A 20,177-nucleotide genomic window follows, 5' to 3' on the forward strand; every position below is an offset into this window, starting at 1 on the left:
GGGGAGGGCGGGTGGCCAGGGGCATGGATCTCCCACTTTTTAAAATTGAAGAGGCCTGGCCTGTCCAGTCCACTTTTTGCCATGGAAGACAGGCACTCCTGCCTGCACATCCCCTGCAAAAGCCCTGATGCAGAAGAGAGAGCAAGCAAACAGGGAGTTCAGAAGTATTTTTAAATGATCCATAAATTAACCCTGTTAAATTTATTCCCAACTAACTTGAGGAAAGAACAGTGAGACCTACAGAGAGACACATGTACTGGTATCAAAAGTTAGCTCCTTTAGTATTTTGAGTTACTGATATAGAATTATGTACACTTATTTCAACATAGTAATATGGTTCTGTATTGCAGCTAGTTTACATGGTCTTTTAACAGAATATTTAAGTCTTGTGATCAGACTTTTCATTAATATTTTCCACACAGTCATTTACAGAGGCCAGGCAATAGCATGCTATGTTTTCTTGCTAGTTAAGATGTATACGCCCTTTACATAATGTTTGAAAAGTTACCTAATTAGGTGTGCCTGTCACGTTTAAGACCAAGGTGGTTATGTTTGGATTGTGGAAATGTAGGTTCCTACTGTTTTACCATGAAGTACTTAACCTTAATTCTATCATTTTTGGGCAGGGAAAAAAAGGAACAAACTAAGGATATTCAGTGTATTCTTGTTGTAGTATAAATGGATTTGCCATCACCTATATACTGTATAATAGATATTTCCCACACCTTTCAGTGCATTTACAGTTGCTTAAGTGATACTGATTCTGCCCTTCAGAAAAAGGAAAGCCAAAGAATATTCTATTTTGTCAGACATCACTTTTACTGTTTTTCCAAAAACATGACAAATTATGTGTAAAAAAAGTCAGAGCACAACAGTTTAAATTTTAATTGCCACCATGTGTGTTCCTTCTGCAGATTTTTTTTTTTTTAAACACTTAATATTTCCAAATAAATCTCTGCCCAAAACCTTAAAGTAAGCTTCATCAAGCTTTACAAAACCAGCAGAGCAGGAATATAATTTAGTCCTGTCTAGTGTTCCTATAGTTACATTGCATGTTGTAAGTTTTTACATCTTACATTTATAGTCAATAAACCACTCAAAATCAAAAGTAACTCAGGAAAGTTAAATTTCATTTACTTGTTCACTCAAGCTTTGTAGTATGAACTAATGCTCATTAAAGTTTAAAATGCTGTCTTGGGAGGCAAGGGTACTAATACAACTTTTCACAAACATTGTTTAGTGGCTACCAGATGGACAAGGGCTAATTTAGGATTAAGCTTCCTTGGGAGACTAGGGAGAGGATGAAGCAATTGCAGACTTGAGAAGGCAGTGTGCTCCACTGTTCATCTGGGACTCAAGTCCCTCTGGGTTAACTGGAGTTTAAAGGAAGTGCTCCCTCCTTGTCACCAGAGGTGCTCTGTAGCATATTGCTGCTTGCCAGGAAGAGACTTTTAAAGAGCGCTGTGTAACTGAATACACCAAAACCCCTGTTAGGAGTCTGCAGGAAGAGCGGGTGAAGAAATGAGCAATCCTTTCACCAACTGTTATTCACTTGACACTCACTGACAAGGCTGATGTATGTACTTCTGCACCTGCACTTGTAAAAGCAGATAAAATATTTAATATGTAATTTACAATGTATTTTACCAGCTTGGCATACAGACTGGATATAGGAGTATATCAAAGTAGTTGACAGTTATGGGCTTGTGTAAGCCCTGCCAAAAAAAATAAAAATAAAAAAAAGTTCAGGTATCTAATTTAGAAAAAAAAAAATCCATTTGCAGTTTAGAAGTGATAGTTGAATCTACCACAAAATACAAACAGCTGCAAAAACGTATGCCATTCTAACAGTGTATATAAGTTATTAAATAATGATCTGATTTAAAAGAATATAAATGACGCCTTTAAGTAGGTCTTTTCTACATGCATATTATTCCTCATTAAAGAAATATATGTAAAAAGGCCATTGGTAATTGCTTTGTTAACCACTGTAGAAAATGCCAATTCTCTGGTCTCAGACTCCACTAGTTTAGCACTTGAGGTCTCTGCAGTGTTATAAGAGATATTTTTCAATACTGTTAATTCTATTATTCCATTGGTAAAGAACGCAGGACTTGAAATATGGCAGTCTTCATGTTGAGGGGGCAATAATCCACAGTTTTATACAGTTATCCAGAAGAACAGCACCCTCCACTGCTCTGTGCTTGTGGCTCATCATCAATAATCTGTACACCCCGCCTTGTAGTTCCTGACTGGCTGGAACCATTGCCTCTTGCTCTTTCATCCACTTGAGCAGTTTCTATCATTCCTGTAAAATAAGAACTCAAATCAGGACGACATTCCATTACCATTTTAAATATTTCAAAGCTTTGAATTCTTCAACAAGCTTTTTAATCTCTGTGCACACAGAGCTGTTATCAACCTGATTTAGCAAAACGAGATACAAACAAACTGAAATTTTTCAACATTCAAGTGACTTTTTTAACAAAGTGATCCACCTGATACTACAGACCAACATTTTAAAACAGGTTGCTACATATGAAGTCCGAAACCATAATTCGGGCCCAGAAATGCAGAACATCTAGCAGCTCTAATTGGACTTCAATAGGAGCATTTGGGTGCTCAGTAGTTGAGTTGGTAAGACTATTTGGGCCTAAATAAATGACCCCTCTCAATCATTAACTACTGCACTAGAGCCTGTACACAGGAACAAAAATTTACTGCTGAAAATTCTACAAATAAAGGAAAGCAACAGCAGACAGCTGAATGATTCTAGATCGGTTTTCTTCCTAATTTGGCTCCTTTGAAGGTTTAAGATGCAGGTGTTCACAAAGAATTCAAAGATGCAGGGAGTAGGACACCTATATTCCAATCCAGACCATTTGGAATGTGGTTTAAGATCTTTGCAATAAACTTCAAGTTGACTCTGGACAGCAAGTGAATAGAGAGAACTTCAAATCAGAATTCTGAAGCCAAGTTTCTGTGGGATGGAGGATTGGAAGGGAGCAAGAGTGGAAGAAGGAGAAATAGTCATAAGGAAAATGGAAGAGGAAAGTGTGTTTATGTACTTTTTCCTGTTTTCAACCAACCAATGCTCAGATAGGGTGAAGGGGAGACCTTGGACAGAGTGCAGAGGTATAAGAATATTTAAAATAGTTGACTGTAATTTTGAACACTATATTCCAAATAGCCTGTACAAGCCTTAAACTTGGTTTTCATTTTTTACTTTGTACACTAGACCCCCTATTTTAACAACTAATTCAGGCAACTGAATGTCTCAAAATTACAACAGGTACAGTGCACAAGGCAACATATTAATCATTCAATAATATGCACATAACCAGTGTATGCAGTGTGGCTGTTTTATCATCTCTGGCACCAAATCTTAGTCTTCTCAAACCTGCAGCAGCTTGAACATTGGCTCAAGGACTGAAGACATTCAGCAATAGAAAGTTTGGCATCAAAAGATTAGGTAAAACATCAATCTTATGAATGAACAGTTATGTTAACTAATCTATTGTAGGTTTCAGAGTAACAGCCGTGTTAGTCTGTATTTGTAAAAAGAAAAAAGAAAAGGAGTACTTGTGGCACCTTAGAGACTAACCAGTTTATCTGAGCATGAGCTTTCGTGAGCTACAGCTCACTTCATCGGATGCATAGCATATCTTCTGCAGTTTCCACGATATGCTATGCATCCGATGAAGTGAGCTGTAGCTCACGAAAGCTCATGCTCAAATAAACTGGTTAGTCTCTAAGGTGCCACAAGTCCTCCTTTTCTTTTTTCTTTTTAATCTATTGTAGTTTAATTTAGTATCTGTGAAACCCATCTTCCAGCCTATTAGGTAAAAGGACTTTATTCTGATGAGGGCTTTTTCATCAACTTGTACCATGTAAGCTCACCACAGCAAATGCAATACCTACTTTTACAGAGGTCAAGGAAGAGTTCTTCAATTCCTTTGTTTTGTTTGGCTGAAGTATGATAGTGTTTTGCTCCCACTGATTCTGCATACCTGTATGTAGTGCAAATACCGAAAAAGCTTTTACTTATGAGACCACATGGAACGTTAAAGAAATCAAAAATCCTTTCAAGTCTTCATACTTTGAAGTGTACAATATTCTTTGTAAGACAAATATACAACGTATGGAGATATTTACCACATTAAACTTTGCTATTTAAATTTGATGCCACTCCTGTATATTGCATGCAAAAAACCCAAACCCACCTTTTAGCGAACAGTAGATAACAGAAGCTTGGAATGGCAACAGAGCATAGATCACTTGATTACCTATCCTGATCATTTCCCCTGGGGCACCTGGCATCGGCCATTGTTGGAAGACCGGATACTGGGCTAGATGGATCTTTGGCCATACCAGCTCAGACCATTCTTATGTTCTTTTCAAGTACATAAAAAGGTTGTTAGAAGGAGGGAGAAAAAAATTGTTCTCCTTAACCTCTGAGGATAGGACAAGAAGCAATGGGCTTAAATTGCAGCAAGGGTGGTTTAGGTTGGACATTAGAAAAGCTTCCTGTCAGGATGGTGATTAAGCACTGGAATAAATTGCCTAGGGAGGTTGTGGAATCTCCAGCATTGGAGATTTAAGAGCATATTATACAAACACCTGGTCAGGAATGGTCTAGATAATACTTAATCCTGTCATACATGCAGGGGACAGGCCCAGATGACCTCTCAAGGTCCCTTCCAGTCCTGCCATTCTATGACTAGTGTAGATTGAGAAGCATCACTTAAAAATAGTAGATTCTCCCTTTCAAACACTTCAGAAGCTAAGTTTACTATAGAATATACTGTAATTTAAGAGTGTTTTGTATAATTTTGACGCTTTAAATCCTTGAATACATGTGGAGTAGAACATGGATGGAACATTACTATAGTATTAATTTTGGCAGATAATACAAAAGCTATGGTAATTAGCTACCATTGTTCACTAAAAGCACTACTGCTTCTTTAGTCTTGTGATAAAGGCACTAGTTATAGCAGGATTGATTTAATTAAAAGTTTAAGAAAAAAGCCAAAAAACCACTTACGTTTCTGCTTCTTGAATTGAAACATGCCTCTCTTTTTCCAAGTCTATTTTGTTACCTGTCAGAGAGAGACACCAGTCTTCAGATCTTTTCAGTGTGTAGAACAAACTAAAGAAAAAGTCTACAGACTATTGATCAGAGGTGGGCAAACTACTGCCCGTGGGCCACATCCGGCCCATGGGACCCTTCTGCCCGGCCCCAGAGCTCCTTGCCTGAGAACAGCTCCTCCCGCACTGTTCCCTCTCCCCTGCAGCCTCCGCTCACTGCGCTGCTGGTGCAATACTCTGGGTGGTGGGGCTGTGAGCTCCTGGGGCGGGGCAGCGCAGCTGCAGAGCCCGGCCTGACCCATGCTCTGTGCTGTGTGATGGTGTGGCTGGCTCCAGCCAGGCAGTGCAGCTGTAGTGCCACCCATGCTCCAGGCAGTGTGATAAGGGGGTAGGGATCCCAGGGGAGGCTGTCAGGGGATGAGAAGTGGCGGGGGGGGGGGGGGGGTCAGGCCACACACCCCTCCCCTAACCAGCCCTCAGGCCAAAAAAAAAGTTTGCCCACCCCTGCTATGGATCTTTCTTCCTATCACTTTCCAAATACCACCTTCAAAAACACAATCTAACATAGAGCTGGTTTTCTGTAAAAATATGTCTTACATGTTAAGGGTTAGCAGTATTTAAAGATTTTCCCCTTTCACCCAAATACTTAGGATGGGATCCACAAAGTCCCAATTTTAGGCTCCATTGTGAGCCAAAAAACTCCTGCCAAACCCTGTAGGCACCAGATAAGTTTAAGTTTTCAGGGTAAAAAAAAAAGAATCTTCCTAGTGCCTATTTTCTTGCCTTTTATCATGCACACTGCAGCCTTCCTCTAGGTGTCCAGACACTTATCTCCAGCCTGAGCTCCAGAGTGTCCATGGGCAGGTGAATGCTCTTCCCCAGTTCATCTCATATGCAGGGCCTGATCCAGGAGACATGCTCAAAAGCTGTCTATTGGATCAGGGTCCATTCAAAGTGTGGCCACCAGAGGAGGAAGTGCCCACCTTATGACTTAAGTCAGCGGTTAGAGCACTCACCTGAGAGGTGGGAGACCCAGCTTCAATCCCCCTCACTGCTTAGTGACAATAAGATATGAACAGGGAAGGGTTTTCCCACCTCTCAGGAGAGTACTCTCACATGAGTGCCCCACAGCTCAGTCACTGAGAGACAAGGGTGGAGTCTGTTGAAGCTGTTCCACTGTGGATAAATAATGAAAGTAACTAGAGCAGGGGAATTAAACCCTGGGTCTCCCACCTCTCAGATAAGCATCCGAACCACCAGGCTACAGATTCATTCCCATTCTCCTGGGCCAACTCACTTTCATTTATTCATAGTGGAATGCTCCAACAGGAGAGATGGGGAAGCCCCACATCTGAAAATCCCATAGCTCAGTGGTTAGAGCACTCAGAAGTGGGAGAGACCCCTCTTCAAATCCTCACCCCCTCTGGCAGAGGGAGGGAATTTTAGCCTGGTGGCTAGAGCACTTGCCTAGGGAGACCCAGGTTAAAGTTATAAAGTGGGCAGCCCACCACCTCCAGACATTTTATGTGGGGTAAGACAGGCACCTAACTCATTCCCACGGGAAACACCTGAAGTACCTAAGCCACCTGACTCCAAGAGACAGGTTCAGGTTTACAGATCATTAAGCAGAGATAAGTACCTCCCAATGGCCCCAACTTAGGCTGCTATCTCCAAGAGAGGGGCAATACTTAGAACAACCTCCTCTCTTCAGCATCTCCCATTGGCTTAAGTGGCTCCTCACCTAGTGAGCTAGCTTTTGTGGATTGCTGTCTAAGGTACCCATCTCTTCATTCATTGTATAGGGAGCCCAGGCACCTAACTCAGTCTTACAAATTGCAGTGTTGTTCCTGTGATTTTCTAGGTGCCTAAATGTTACGCACCAATCTCAGTGTTGTGACACCCAAGTCCATTTATGGATCTTGGCCTTAATACATACTGAGGGAGCTAAAGTTAATTTCTTTCCACACCAAATCTTGCATATACTTAAGAATTTAAGTATCATTAATATATAATATCTGTTGAGTTCACATTTGGTAGCAGGCTGATCTGTACTGTAAGACTATGTTTCACCACCACAAGAGTAATCATGCAATGTTTAAATAATTGCACATTTACAATAAATTACTCATGCACTCAGAGCAGACTAGATTAAAAATAAAATAGCCTTACCAACTATACATAAACAGATTTCGTTCCCCAACATTTTTCTTAATTCCTTGACCCAGTTTTTTACCTGCATACAAATATCAGTTAGATGTATTCTCATTTTAAGAGGCATGTATCATCATTTTAAGGTCATGGATCCAACTATACAGCTTTAAGACTAAGACAGATACCTATGCAAATGTCTTCCTGACTGTCCTTTTAATTCTATAGAGGGCGATCTGGAATCCAGAGAAGTTATGCACCTCTGAATTGTACTAAAGGTAATCCAGCATCTGTTATCCCAGTCCCAAAGAGCAAGTTACAGATCACATGTGTGATATAAATGCACATGAGGTTGCCTTTTAGGTCAAATCTGAATTCTGTATTGACTGCTACATAGATGGGTCAGTGATAGGTTAGCGTGCATGGTATTCTACTAGAAGAACTGAGGCCTGCTCAGTGTTTTATAATCCAATGTAGACATAATAGATGGACTGTTTTGGGAGGAACGGAACCAGACAAGAATATTACTTTTGCAGGCATGGTTGGAGATAGGCCAATAGAAAATACACTGTCCATACTGGGACTACATGAGGAGTGTATAAGCTTATGAATTTCTATTTCATTATGGTTAAGTAATGGAGGAAGTTAACTGCAAGAAAGTCAAATAAAAATTAGATCCCATGATACAAACATACAAAAAACCAAGCTTTTACATGCTAACAAAAAACCACACTTCTTTCAACAGAGTGCGTCTCAATTCATGGAGAAAAACTTTATTAAAATAAAATCCTTCAGAATCTTACCAAGTAATATTCTAATAAGCAGATCATTTAGATTTATGGACTAAACTCTGGAATATATCAGCAGCTCTATATAGACACACGAGCTCCAAACCTTGCCTCTACTTACTGTTACAAGGTATTAATAATCCAGGGGCACTGTTCTTGGAAACATTTTCTTTAGTGTCGTAACTTGGAAATTATGGTAAAGTAGTGCATTCCACAAGCAAGGCATGTTGTAGCATGCTATGGCTTCAAATAATTAAGACATATGCAATAAGCATGTATAGTACCTACTGTTATTGTTCCATCACTACCACATTACTATATATTTACAAGCACAGCACTTAGAGTAGATTTGACCTAATTACTTCAGAATATAAATTAAACTCTAATGACAGTGCCATAACAGCATTACTGTTTTACCAGGAGCAAAGAGGGGGAAGGAGGAAGGAGAAAAAAAGTTCCAACTTAACCAAAACTGAACAGTTTAAGGAAGTATTTTCTATTATTAGATAGAACAATCATTCAAATTGATCAGTTATAAAAAAACTGCAGTACATTCAATTATAAACTAAGTTTATAAGGCAGTCATTATCTAAATGAGAAAGTACATTTAGTTACTGATGAAATGGAAACTTCCAAGTTGCACACTCATACTGTGGGGAAGCTTTGAACCGGTTTACTTGTGGGGAGATGGATGCATCTGTCACAGTACCTTCTGAAAAGAGTCTTCATCTGTTATGTCATATACTAAAATAGCTCCATTAGAATCTCTGTAGTAAATTGGACCCAGTGCATGGAATCTTTCTTGACCGGCTGTATCCTGCATTTGATAGATACATTTGTGTTAGTGTTCATTAAGGCAAAACTGACGACATCATTCAAGGAAATCCAATTATTGAACAAGAGTGACACCAGAAATAAGTAAAACTTTGAATTCTTGCCAAGAATTCAACTAGAATCTCAAATGTGTATTCATTTATTTTGTGCTTAGTATTTTAAGCAACAAGACTTGAATTCCATTGTAAAAGTGAAAAGTTGAAGTTTATAAAAGCAGAGTGAACAGAAACGTAAGAGGCAGATAAGCAAACATACCCATATTGCAAGGTTTACTCTTTTTCCTCCAATATTTAGCTTCTTTGTTAGAAAAGATGCCTAGAACAGAAATTAAAATATGTATGAAATAGTTTAGAGACTAGAGTCATTATGGTTATTTTTACATTTATGACTAATCCAGAGAGTTATTGATAAACCTGTCATTTATATTTGGATTATTTTTGTACTCTTATGGTTTTAAAGAGAAAAACAAATCCTGAAGCAAAATCTGTTCAGACCACCATTAACCATCAGGAGGTGTGGAGGTGATACAGACCAAAAGATATATTATGCAAGGCTGGGGATTAGCCTAGCTCCAAGAAACCACACTTTCAGCTTGCCTTTTCAGAGTATCTCCAGGCAAGTCTAGAAGAAGTTTATAACATCTCAATATTGCCTCACCATTTGGGCAGCATCTAAGTAGTAACTGTCATTTATTCAGTCTGGAGTGAAAACAGGTAAGAATAAAATTCAGGAAATTTTTCCCATTATTATGTTACAAGTTATCTGGCATCCCAAGACAATTATGTAATATTTTAATTACAAGATCTAGTTGTTTAATGAGAACAAGTAGTTATGTCTTAATCCATAAATAATGGACAAATTTAAGATTTGAGCATTAAACAAGTTAATCAAAAATACACTCAGCCTTAATTAGTGTGACTATTAGCTAGCTATTATCCTTTGGCATCCATGTACACTTCTGATCCTCCATGAGAACATCCCTGCCTTCAGATTAGTCTGTTCTCCTTGATCTGAATCCTAGAGGTGTTTTAGTTATACCATAAGCCAAGTGATTTTTTAATTACCACCACCCCCCATTTGGAAAATACCAGGGCAACTGAACCGAGGACTGATGTAGCCCAATTTAAAGAATTAAGAGCTCAAGGCATGACAAGTTTGGTGGCACAGTGGCCTTAGCTACCATAGTGACTGAAGTCTTCTTTTGAGGGGATCTTTGAGGCTTGGCAAGAGAGAAATACTATGTTGCAACTTTCCCCACATGAAATAGACTGGCCCTTCTGTTTGAAATTAAACGTTTGTGGGTAAGAAAAACAGGAAAAACCACCACCAGTGCAGCTTCTTTCATCGAAAACCTACAGAATCCAGATTCAGACTACAGCAGCCAATTCACATGGTTAAAAATACTACAACTCCAGACTGCAGCCAAGTAAAATAATGATCTGGACACCATACATATTATGAATCTACCAGATCACTTTAGATACTATGAGGAGGTAAAGGTACCCCCAACATTTAGATTTCAAACCAGATGGACATTCTTTCATTGTTTTGAATTAGAATCAGAACCAAGACTAATAAATTACTTCAATCTCAGCCTGGTAGAAATGGCATTTTAAGTTTGTATTAAAGCTAGAGACAAAAACTAAACTAAAGTTAAAGCCTGAAACAGTCCAAAAAAATGAAAAGCAGAAGTGTTGTCGGTCACAGGAGCAAATGCTTCATGTAATTTACTTGAAACTGTTGCCCAAAAATTGGGACAGGCATATTTTCTTTGATGAGCAAATGTAAAGTCTTAGCTGCCAAACAACAAGTGATTAGAAGATTTTTCCCCAGCCTGAAGCTAAGCGAAAGCAGGCTTCAAGTTATATTTTTATGATTTGGACAATATGCTAGAGTTACAATATAATGCACAACTGCTTTACCCCTTTAAGTTGCACGTGTAGTTTAAGGAGTTAGGGAGCAGAGGTAACTCCCCTGGTTGGTAGGCTTCATTATTGGGTTAACAGAGTTTAAATAAATTTTCAAGCAATGTCCCCTAGTCACTTAGAATTTCTAGCATTTGTGACTATAAATATGCTAGTATATTCAGTGTAAGGGTTTGTTCTTAGCATGTATACACCAGTGCATTTTAGTCTTGGATTCTTAAGGGGAAAAAAAGCTCAACTTTAACCTGTTAGATTTCCAATTGCAAGAAGGCTCTTCACTTCCTGTTTCATTCGACATTAAGAGCTGCAGTTCTGAGAATTATGCAATGTAACTTGGAAGATAATAGATTCTTATTCATTTCAGCCCTTTTATAGCTTTACTAAATATAACACATTAGTGGACTGAGACTAGTTTAAATCTGAAAGTCATGAGTTTTAATTTCTAGTCATTTCTTTCAACTTTTTTTTTTAAATTTCTATGGCAATTTTTTGGATGTGGTTTCCAAAACACGAGACCAGCTGAAGTTAACTGCAACTACTATTGATTTATTGAATCTTGTGATATCTTCTGACTTTTCAGTCCTTTGATCTCCAGTGAATGCTTCAACCTACAATTTACACTGAACTCAGTTATGCTTAGCTTATTAATCTCCTACAATTGTTAAGAAATGGTCTTCCATCTATGGGCACATTGAGGTGTTAAATATAATTTCCTTAAAGGGCAAACGCCTCATCCCCGCTCCAGTCCCTTTATGCTGGATAAGAGCCTAAGCAGTATTAGAAAAGCCCCAAAAGCCCCAGATCCAGTTAGGAGAGGATTCCCTTAGGATGCCCTCAAGCCCTGATGTAGGGGGAATGCCAGGGGCATGCTGGGTGCAGGATTACTGCGTGCAACACTGGAAATTCCAGACAGTGCTGCAACCTATATGGCAATCTAGGGAGGCTATCATAATTTAGAGAAGCCCCCCAAGTCTACTTAAATTAGATCAGAGCTGCTCCAGCCCCCAGAGCAACCCAGGATTAGGAAGGTGCAAAGTTTACTTAAAGCTGCATTAGCCCCTCTTCATCTGGACTCTGTGTGCCATTCCTCTTTGTATTTACTGTAGTTTAGATTTGAGAAATCATTCCTAAAGACCAAAAAAACCCCACCTATTTCAGACAATTTTTTATCACTTCAGCTCCAGAAGGCAGATTAGCAACTTCCACCATTTCAGTGATTTGCAGTGCTTATCACTTAGCAATAGACATGCATTATTAAACTGTTTAAGATCCAACTTGAAATCAAATAGGGCTGACATGAATGAATTCGTATATACCCATGTACTAGCAGCATCCTAACATCAGAGTCCTGGGGGAAGTTTCACCTAGAATGGACATTTTGCCTACTACGGTTCTCCCTGTAGTTTCCAATGGAAAAAAAAAAGCCCCTTTCACGGTTAAAAAAATCTTGCTAAATTCTGCTAGTACAGAAAGACTACACTGCACTGAGTGAATTTGTGGAAAGTAGCACTGAAGAACCATGGGACTCTGATGGGGATGAGCTGGATACACATAATGTAACAGATCAAACAGGTCTGAGGATTTTAACTACAGCAAGAATATTGCGATGCGCCAGCTTTAGTGATCTAGTTCAGCCTTTATAAATTCATTAATATGAACTAGGTTTATTCCTTGTCTGGGAAGCGCTAGGTAAGGAAAGAAAAGATTAAAGAAGCCTGTCTCCACCCATAAAGAGTAGGCCCAGCCCATCTTCCAATGCTAGGGAGCAAGCCGGTTCTGCAAACAGAGCTAGCTGGCCACATTGAGGACATTTCTGGACACGGCTAATGCCTCACCACCCTCCTGCATGTTAGAATGGCTCCAACTTTTCAAGAGTTTAGCATGACCCACATTGTACTGTTCTTCTCCCCTCTTATCCCATGGCAAAGGGCAACTTTTAAAGAAAGCAACAGTGCTTCCTGGCCCATCTCCTCTCCTTCACATGGCTCATCATATGGCCCAATTCAACAAATCGTCAACTTCAAAGGGAACTATTCATATGCTTAGGTACTTTGAACTGGAACCATAATGCAGAGCTAAGTCCTTACAGTCTATTAAATTAAACTATAAATATTTTTTACAAACTAAAAATCTGCTTAAGAACAATTTAAACCACACCATTTCACTGCTTGATCATGTTTCAGGATAAATGAGAATACATTCTTAGTTTAAAGTCACTGCCAGTTTCACTGTCAAGTCATAACTGGCGGAGCTTATGAGGCTTTGTGCTCTCAAGTTGAGAGCACGTCTGTCTAATGTGGTAACTGATCTGACGCACCATTCAGAGAATGTTCTAGAAACCAGTGGCCAGAACTATTTTTTGCGGGGGGAGGAAATCAGAAAACCAAGAGTGGGGGGGGGGGGCGGCGCGTGGGCAGGGGAAGGGACACATGGAGCCCTGCCATCTATTTCATGCAGTCATAGCTTCAAGCACTTCTCCAACTGTCTTAAAAACCAACTGTTTGACAGCACCCATTAATACCCAACTCTCATCTTGCTTATCCTTCCAACAACAACATGCTGACACACTGAATAAGTATCAGGGGGTAGCTGTGTTAGTCTGTATCCACAAGAAGGAGTCCGGTGGCACCTTAAAGACTAAACAGATTTATTTGGGCATAAGCTTTTGTGGGTAAAAAAACCACTTCAGATGCATGGAGGCTCTGCAGTACAGATATAGCCTTTTGTACCAGACAAACAATGATCAGACCAATGATCCACCTAGCCCAGTATCCTGTCTGACAGTGACCAGTGCCAGATGCTTCTGAGGGAGAGAACAGAACAGGGCAATTTACTGAGTGATTCATAATCTGTTGTCTACTCCCAGCTTCTAACAGTCAGAGATTTAGGGACACCCAGACCATGGGGTTGCCTCTCTGACCATCTTGGCTAATAGCCATTGATGTGCCTATCCTCCATGAATTTATCTAGTTTTTTTGAGCCCAGTTATACTTTTGGCCTTCACAATGAGTTCCACAGGTTGGCTGTGTTGAGTGAAGTACTTCCTTATGTTTTAAGCCAGATGCTTATTAATTTCAGTGGGTGCCCCTTGGTTCATGTGTAATATTAAGCAGTAAACATCACTGCCTTATTCACTTTCTCCACACCATTCAGGATTTTTTAGATCTCCATCATATCCTCTGTCATCTCTTTTCTAAAGATGAACAATTGCAGTCTTTTTAAATCTCTCCTCATATGGAAGTTGTTCTATACGCCTAATCATTTGTGTCCCCCGTCTCATATCTTTTAGGATTGAAAAAGATCAAAATTTAGGTAGGTCAAAAAGAACTGCACAGTATTCAAAGTGTGGGCATAACATGGATTTATGCACTGGCATGATATTTTCTGTCTTATCTACCTCTTTCCTAATGGTTCTTAGGATTGTTAACTTTGACAGCTACTGTGCACTGAGCGGAGGTTTTCAGAGAACTACCCACAATGACGCCAAGATTTCGTGAGTGGTAACAGCTAATTTAGACCATCATTTTGTATGTATAGTTGGTACTGTTTTCCAAAGTGCATTAATTTTCATTTAACACTGAATTTCAGCCACTTTGTTGTGCACCCAGTTTTGTGAGATCCCTTTCTAACTCTTCAGTCTGCTTTAGACTTATTTTGAGTAATTTTGTATCATCTGCCAATTTTGCTACTTTGCAGTTTACCCCCTCTTCCAGATGAGGATATTCATACATTAACAGCACTGGTCCTAGTACAGATCCTTGGGGGACTATTTACCTCTCTTCACTTTAAAAAAAAGTGACCATTTATTCCTATCCTTGGTTTCCTATCTTTTAATCAGTTACTGATCCACGAGAGAACCGTCCCCATTATCCCATGACTCCTTACTTTGCTTTAGAGCCTTTGGTGAGAGACATTGTCAAAGGCTCTCAGAAAGCAAGTACACCATATCCACTGGAATCATTTATCTACATGTTGGCTGACCTCCCTCAAAGAATTCAACTAGATTGGTGAAGCACGATTTTCCTTTATGGAAGCCAGATTGACTCTTCCTCAACATGTTGTACTTGCCTATGTGTCGATAATTGTTTTTGTTTTACTATAGTTGCAACCAAATTTGTCTAGTACTGAAGTTAACTAATATGGAGCCCATCTGGTACAAAGGCTGATTTAAGCAATACATTACATACCAATGAAGTGAGCTGTAGCTCACGAAAGCTTACGCTCAAATAAATTTGTTAGTCTAAAGTGCCACAAGTCCTCCTTTTCTTTTTGCGGATACAGACTAACACAGCTGCTACTCTGAAACATACCACAGTTAGTAAGTATTAAGTATTTCTGCAATATCATATTTGAGTTCCTTCAGAACTCTTGGTGAATGCCATGTGGTCCTGGGGACTTACTATTCTTTAATTTATCAATTTGTTAATAGAAGAGATTTTGGAACAATCTAATACAGTTCCTCAGATTTGTCACCTAAAAATAATGGCTCATGTGTGGGAATCTCCCTCACATCCTCTGCAGTGAAGACCGATGAAAAGAATTCATTCAGCTTCTCCACAACAACCTTGACTTTGAGTACACCTTGATTGTCCAGTGAATTAAGTACATCAGAAGCTGGAAGCCTGCCAATCTACCTTTTGCTAGTTGCTCTTTAAATTCTTTTTTTCCTGCCTAATTAATATATTTTAAACACACTTGACTTGCCAGTTTAGGTTCCTTTCTATTTTCCTCAGTAGGATGGGACTTTCAATTTTTAAAAGGATGCCTTTTTGTCTCTAACCACATCTTCTACTCTGCTGTTTAACCACAGTGGTGTTTTTTTGGTCCCCTTACTATTTTTTTAATTCTGGTATATACATATAGTTTGAGTCTGTATTATGAGTTTTCTTTAAGTACTTCCATGGAGGCATTTCCTTCTTGTGACAGTTCCTTTTAATTTCCATTTAACTAGCCTCCTCATTTTTGTGTAGTTCCCCTTTTTGAAGTTAAATTCTACTGTGACGGGTTTCTTAGATATTCTCCCCTCCCCTCAGTACGTTAAGTTTAAATTACATTATGGTTGCTATTACTGAGTGATTCAGCTATAGTCATCTCTTCAACCAGATCCCATGTGCCACTTAGGACTAAAATCAAGAATTGTGTCTCCCCTTCTGGGTTTCAGGCCTAGCTGCTCCAACAAGCAGTCATTAATGGTGTCAAGAAATCCTCTCTGCATCCTGTCCTCAGGTGACATATCCCCAACTATACATGTTGTGACTAAAATCCTCAATTACTGGGTTTTCCGTTTTTGTAACTTCTCTAGTCTCCGAGACTTTCACAATCACCATCTGGATCAGTAGATTATTCCTTCTACTAAATGCTTATTATTCAAGCATGGAATTTGTATCCCTAGAAATTCTAAAATAGTAAAAATTTCTATGAATCAAACTGTATTTGACTATGCTTTTTTCACATGTAGCGCCACTCTCCACCACTCGTGCAACCTACTCAGTCATTCCTATAATAGTGGGGGAAGCAGGACTGGGGATATGTAGGCATGCAGTACAGGGACGGGAGCACAAGAGAAATTGGGGGACCCTAGTCTGGGGAGGGAGGCATGGGAAAGGGGCACAGAGCCCCTTCCATGTGGAAAAACAGAAAATGCTGGAATGGGAAGAAAGAGAATGGAGGCACAGAATCCCTGGCAGGGGGAGAATGGAGGGAGTTGCAGAGCATCCCTGAACTACAGGATGAGAGGGTGGCATACAGGGAATTTGTGGGGGTATAATGGAGGGACATAAGGAGCCCCCGGTATATGCAAAAAGTTTAGTCTACGGAAGCCAGGAAGTGTGCGACCCCTTAGTTTAATCCACATGCTGACCATCTATGGTAGTAAAATACACTTTAAGATAGGATACAGGAAAGCAACTACAATAAGAGAAGTAGTTTTGAAATGTGAACTGTTCACACAGTTAAGTTCCAACACCAACTGACCCTGCAGCTTAACGTTTTTAGAACTTAGGGGTAAATATGCTGGGAAGAGAGAAGAACCAGGGTCACTGGAGAGAGAGGATATGTAGTAGGATTGACTGAAGATATATCCAGAAATGTACCACTGACACCTCAGCATAGGATGCAGATACACAATTTCTAGACACCATTAATGACTGCTTCTTGGAGCAGCCAGTCCTGGAACCCACAGCGAGGGGGGTGGGGGGAGAGAAGAGAGACAATTCTTCATTTAATCTTAAGTGGCACACAGCATCTGTTTAAGAGATGATGATATCAAAAAAAACTATAAGTGAGTCAGCTAAGTCTAGTGATGTTACAGCCCCACAAAGATTTCATTTTTGTATATCCAAGGACTAATGATAGAGCGCTACCCCTTTTTATGCAATAAGGAAGTGCATTCTCCCCACATAAGTCCCTACTCCGAAAGCTTGTTTACAGGTTTAAAAAACAAAAAACCAAAAGCCACACACTCCTTTAAAAGCAATAAATCCAGAGAGGACAAATTCATTCTTTTGGTTTTATTTTTAAAATTGAATTGGTGGATCTGCAGCTTCCCTCACTCTGTTTCCCCAATATCCACAGAGTATTGATTCAATTCACTTTTTAACCTCAAGGAAAAAAGTGCCTGAATTTAGATTTCCAAACTACAAATTACACAAACATGCTTAGCTGAAACTGAGACATCAGATGACAAAACTATTAATAGTCTAATGTCACAGCCTTTGGTTTTACATTTATATCAGAACTTAGGTATCCACTGGAGGCACAGGGCTTGTTTACACTTGCAGTGCTACAATGGGGCAGCTGTAGTGCTTGGCAAAGACCTACTAATGCTGATGAGAGAGCTTCTCCCATTAGCATAGGTAATCCACTTCTCCTATTGACATAGCTATCACCACTTGGGGAAGTCCTCCCATTGACCTAGCACTGTCCACACCAGGGGTTAGGTTGGTATAACTACTTTGCTTGGGGGTGCAGATTTTCCAGAACATAGTCTGGATTGGGCTAGTTCCAAAGCAGTGACATACACTTTGTCCTTATTATATCTGAAGTGCTAACATTGTTCTGCTACAACTGCATCCACTGCAGACATGTGCTGTCAGCAAGTACAGGAGTATTTAGTCACAGTTTAATCTCTTCATTACCTCTCTAGAGCTAAAAAATTTGGGAAGAAAGGTTCGTTAAAGAATCAACCCCAAGCCATGCACCTTCAATTAAGGTAAGCGAGCTCACACCTCAGACCCTCAGGAAGTCCTCCAGAAAAAAAAAAAACAACCGAAAAACAGAAGATCAGACTCATAACCATGAAAATATTAATGTAGAATGATAAGGAAGGAAAAACTAAGTACTTAATCCTTTTGGAACCATTCTGGTCCCCATTACTGTAGTATCATACATATCTCAAAATATTTTAAAAAAGTGTAAATTTTCTTCAGAGCTGGTTGAAAAAGAAAATTAAGTTTTTCTTGAAACAGATAATGCACAACTTGCTTGCAGCTCCACTCTATGTTGTCATCCCTAAATGGTTTGTTCTCACTCTAGAGCAGTATATCTGGAACTGTGGTTCACAGAGCAGTGGGACACCCAAGACAATTAAAAAGTGGTTCCAGACTCTTAAGGTATGTGTACACAGCAACTAGACACCTGCAGCTAGCTTGTGTCAATGAACTCAGGCTTGCAGGGCTGTTTCATCGCTGTGTAGACTTCCAGGCTCAGGCTCCAGCACAGACTCTAAGACCCCCGTGAGGTGGGAGGGTACCAGAGCCTAGATGTCTACACAACAATGAAACAGCCCTGCGAGCCCAAGTTTGCTGCCATGGGCCAGCCATGGGTGTCTAGTTGCTGTGTAGACACACCCAAAGAGTCCGAGAATCACGGGTCCTGAGAGTTTATACATGATACATAAGCTTGTACATGCACTTCAATACATGTCAAATAATAAATGTACAGTGAACTACAGGATTTTGGTGCTGCAAATCTGAGGCCAATAATTTAGACAGATTTATTCTCAAACATTTTAGCTGTTGAACAATTACATGGAGTGGCTCTTTCAATATTTAGGATGTTAGCATTTCTGCAATATGAGGATTAAGCCAGTTTTGGCTAAGTTCACCAAACTTTCTAATTTAGCCTATTTCACCAGTAATATTTACTACAAGTTGTAGTCAAAAAATTCTTGATGTTTTTGTTGAGTTTTTCAAAAACCTAAAGATGAAATCTGAAGGCACTCACAATTTCTTTGAAGATACTGACCTTCCTTAATACTTAACTTTCACTACTTAGAACATTAGCCACAGCAACGAAAGCTGGAATTTGCATATAACACTTAATCATCAGGCCACTCATGTTGCCTACTTAGTGAGAAGGAATTAACACTTTCAGATCACGTTTCCCCATACCAGGATTGCAAAGGCCCGAATGGAGAAAGCTGAGAGCCTGAACAGAAGGTCATAGAAATCAGAGAAGAAAGATGAAGTATTTAAACCCAAACCCCGACCATTTGAGGTGTAAATGGAACTACAGGACCCCCCCCCCCAAAACCAGGAAGTAACCAACAAGGCTGGCCACTTAAAACCAACAATCAAGTAGGCAGGAAGAGAGAGAAAAGAATTAATACACGTATGCCATTCTTCACCCAAGGAAAGGGTCATGGTACCAGCCTGGACCGCACAACAGCAGCAACGACAGGAGCAGAAAGGGACAGAGCTCTCTGAACAGGACTCAGCCCGGGGAAGAGACCAGAGAGTTCGACTGACACCAAATGGGCGCCGTAAAATAAATAATAAAATGACGTATGCTGGGAACAGACAGCGCAACAGCCCGACTGCCCTCAATATATATATATATTGAGACATACAAACCCCTCGGCCCCCGCCCCCCGGCCGGGCCCGCCCCGCGCGCACCTGCAGGGTGGTGATGTGTTTGTCGTTGAACTTATTCTCGCAGTAGCGCAGCACCAGGGAGGTTTTCCCCACGCAGCCCTCCCCGAGCAGCACCACCTTGAAGGAGAAGCTCCGGCCGCCTCCCCCCGCGCCGGAACCCGCCGCCGCCATCCGCAGCGAACCCGCCCGCTCGCCGGGCCGCGGCCTCACATCGGCGGCGCAGCCGCCGGACACCGACCCCGGCGGGGAAGCCGCCGCGAGGAGAGCCCGGGGATGCGGGGACCGAAAGGGGCAGCCGCGAGGAGAGCCTGGGATGGAACCAGGGCACTTGTCAAAGCCGCTCGCCCCGCTCCCTCTAATGGCGTCTTCTTCCTTCTACGTCACGCTCCGCTCGGTCACGCGACATGTTGGCAGCCAACAGGAGGGGCAGACGCTGCGGGAGCCGAGGCCACGCCCAGAGCCCCCGGAGAGGGAGGGGGAGAAGCGGGGGCGGGGCCTAGCGAGCTTCCCAAGGGGCGGGG

At 40.6% G+C, this 20,177-nt stretch overlaps 1 protein-coding gene across 1 annotated transcript; it reads right to left on the reverse strand.

Moving 5' to 3' along the window:
• Positions 1 to 400: 400 nt before the first annotated feature.
• RAB21 (RAB21, member RAS oncogene family) lies at positions 401 to 19,865 on the reverse strand. The gene is made up of 7 exons (XM_074951509.1): positions 19,678 to 19,865; positions 9,114 to 9,173; positions 8,734 to 8,841; positions 7,258 to 7,321; positions 5,045 to 5,099; positions 3,922 to 4,010; positions 401 to 2,308 (listed from the first exon to the last, which is right to left on the reverse strand). Exons 1-7 carry the CDS (start codon positions 19,825 to 19,827, stop codon positions 2,169 to 2,171), a joined length of 666 nt encoding a protein of 221 aa, XP_074807610.1. The 5' UTR covers positions 19,828 to 19,865; the 3' UTR covers positions 401 to 2,168.
• Between the last annotated feature and the right edge of the window lie 312 nt (positions 19,866 to 20,177).

This window comes from Natator depressus, chromosome 1 (genome assembly GCF_965152275.1).
Source record: "Natator depressus isolate rNatDep1 chromosome 1, rNatDep2.hap1, whole genome shotgun sequence".
Taxonomy (NCBI): domain Eukaryota; kingdom Metazoa; phylum Chordata; order Testudines; family Cheloniidae; genus Natator; species Natator depressus.

What these genes read in the sequence shown, in the direction of transcription:
- RAB21 (XM_074951509.1), bottom strand. Translation starts at nt 19,827, where the DNA reads ATGGCGGCGGCGGGTTCCGGCGCGGGGGGAGGCGGCCGGAGCTTCTCC. An exon ending in ATGAAGACTCTTTTCAGAAG is followed by an intron (nt 7,322 to 8,733) that starts GTACTGTGACAG and finishes ATTTGTATGCAG; the next exon opens with GTAAAAAACTGGGTCAAGGA. An exon ending in AATCTGTTTATGTATAGTTG is followed by an intron (nt 5,100 to 7,257) that starts GTAAGGCTATTT and finishes TCTCTCTGACAG; the next exon opens with GTAACAAAATAGACTTGGAA.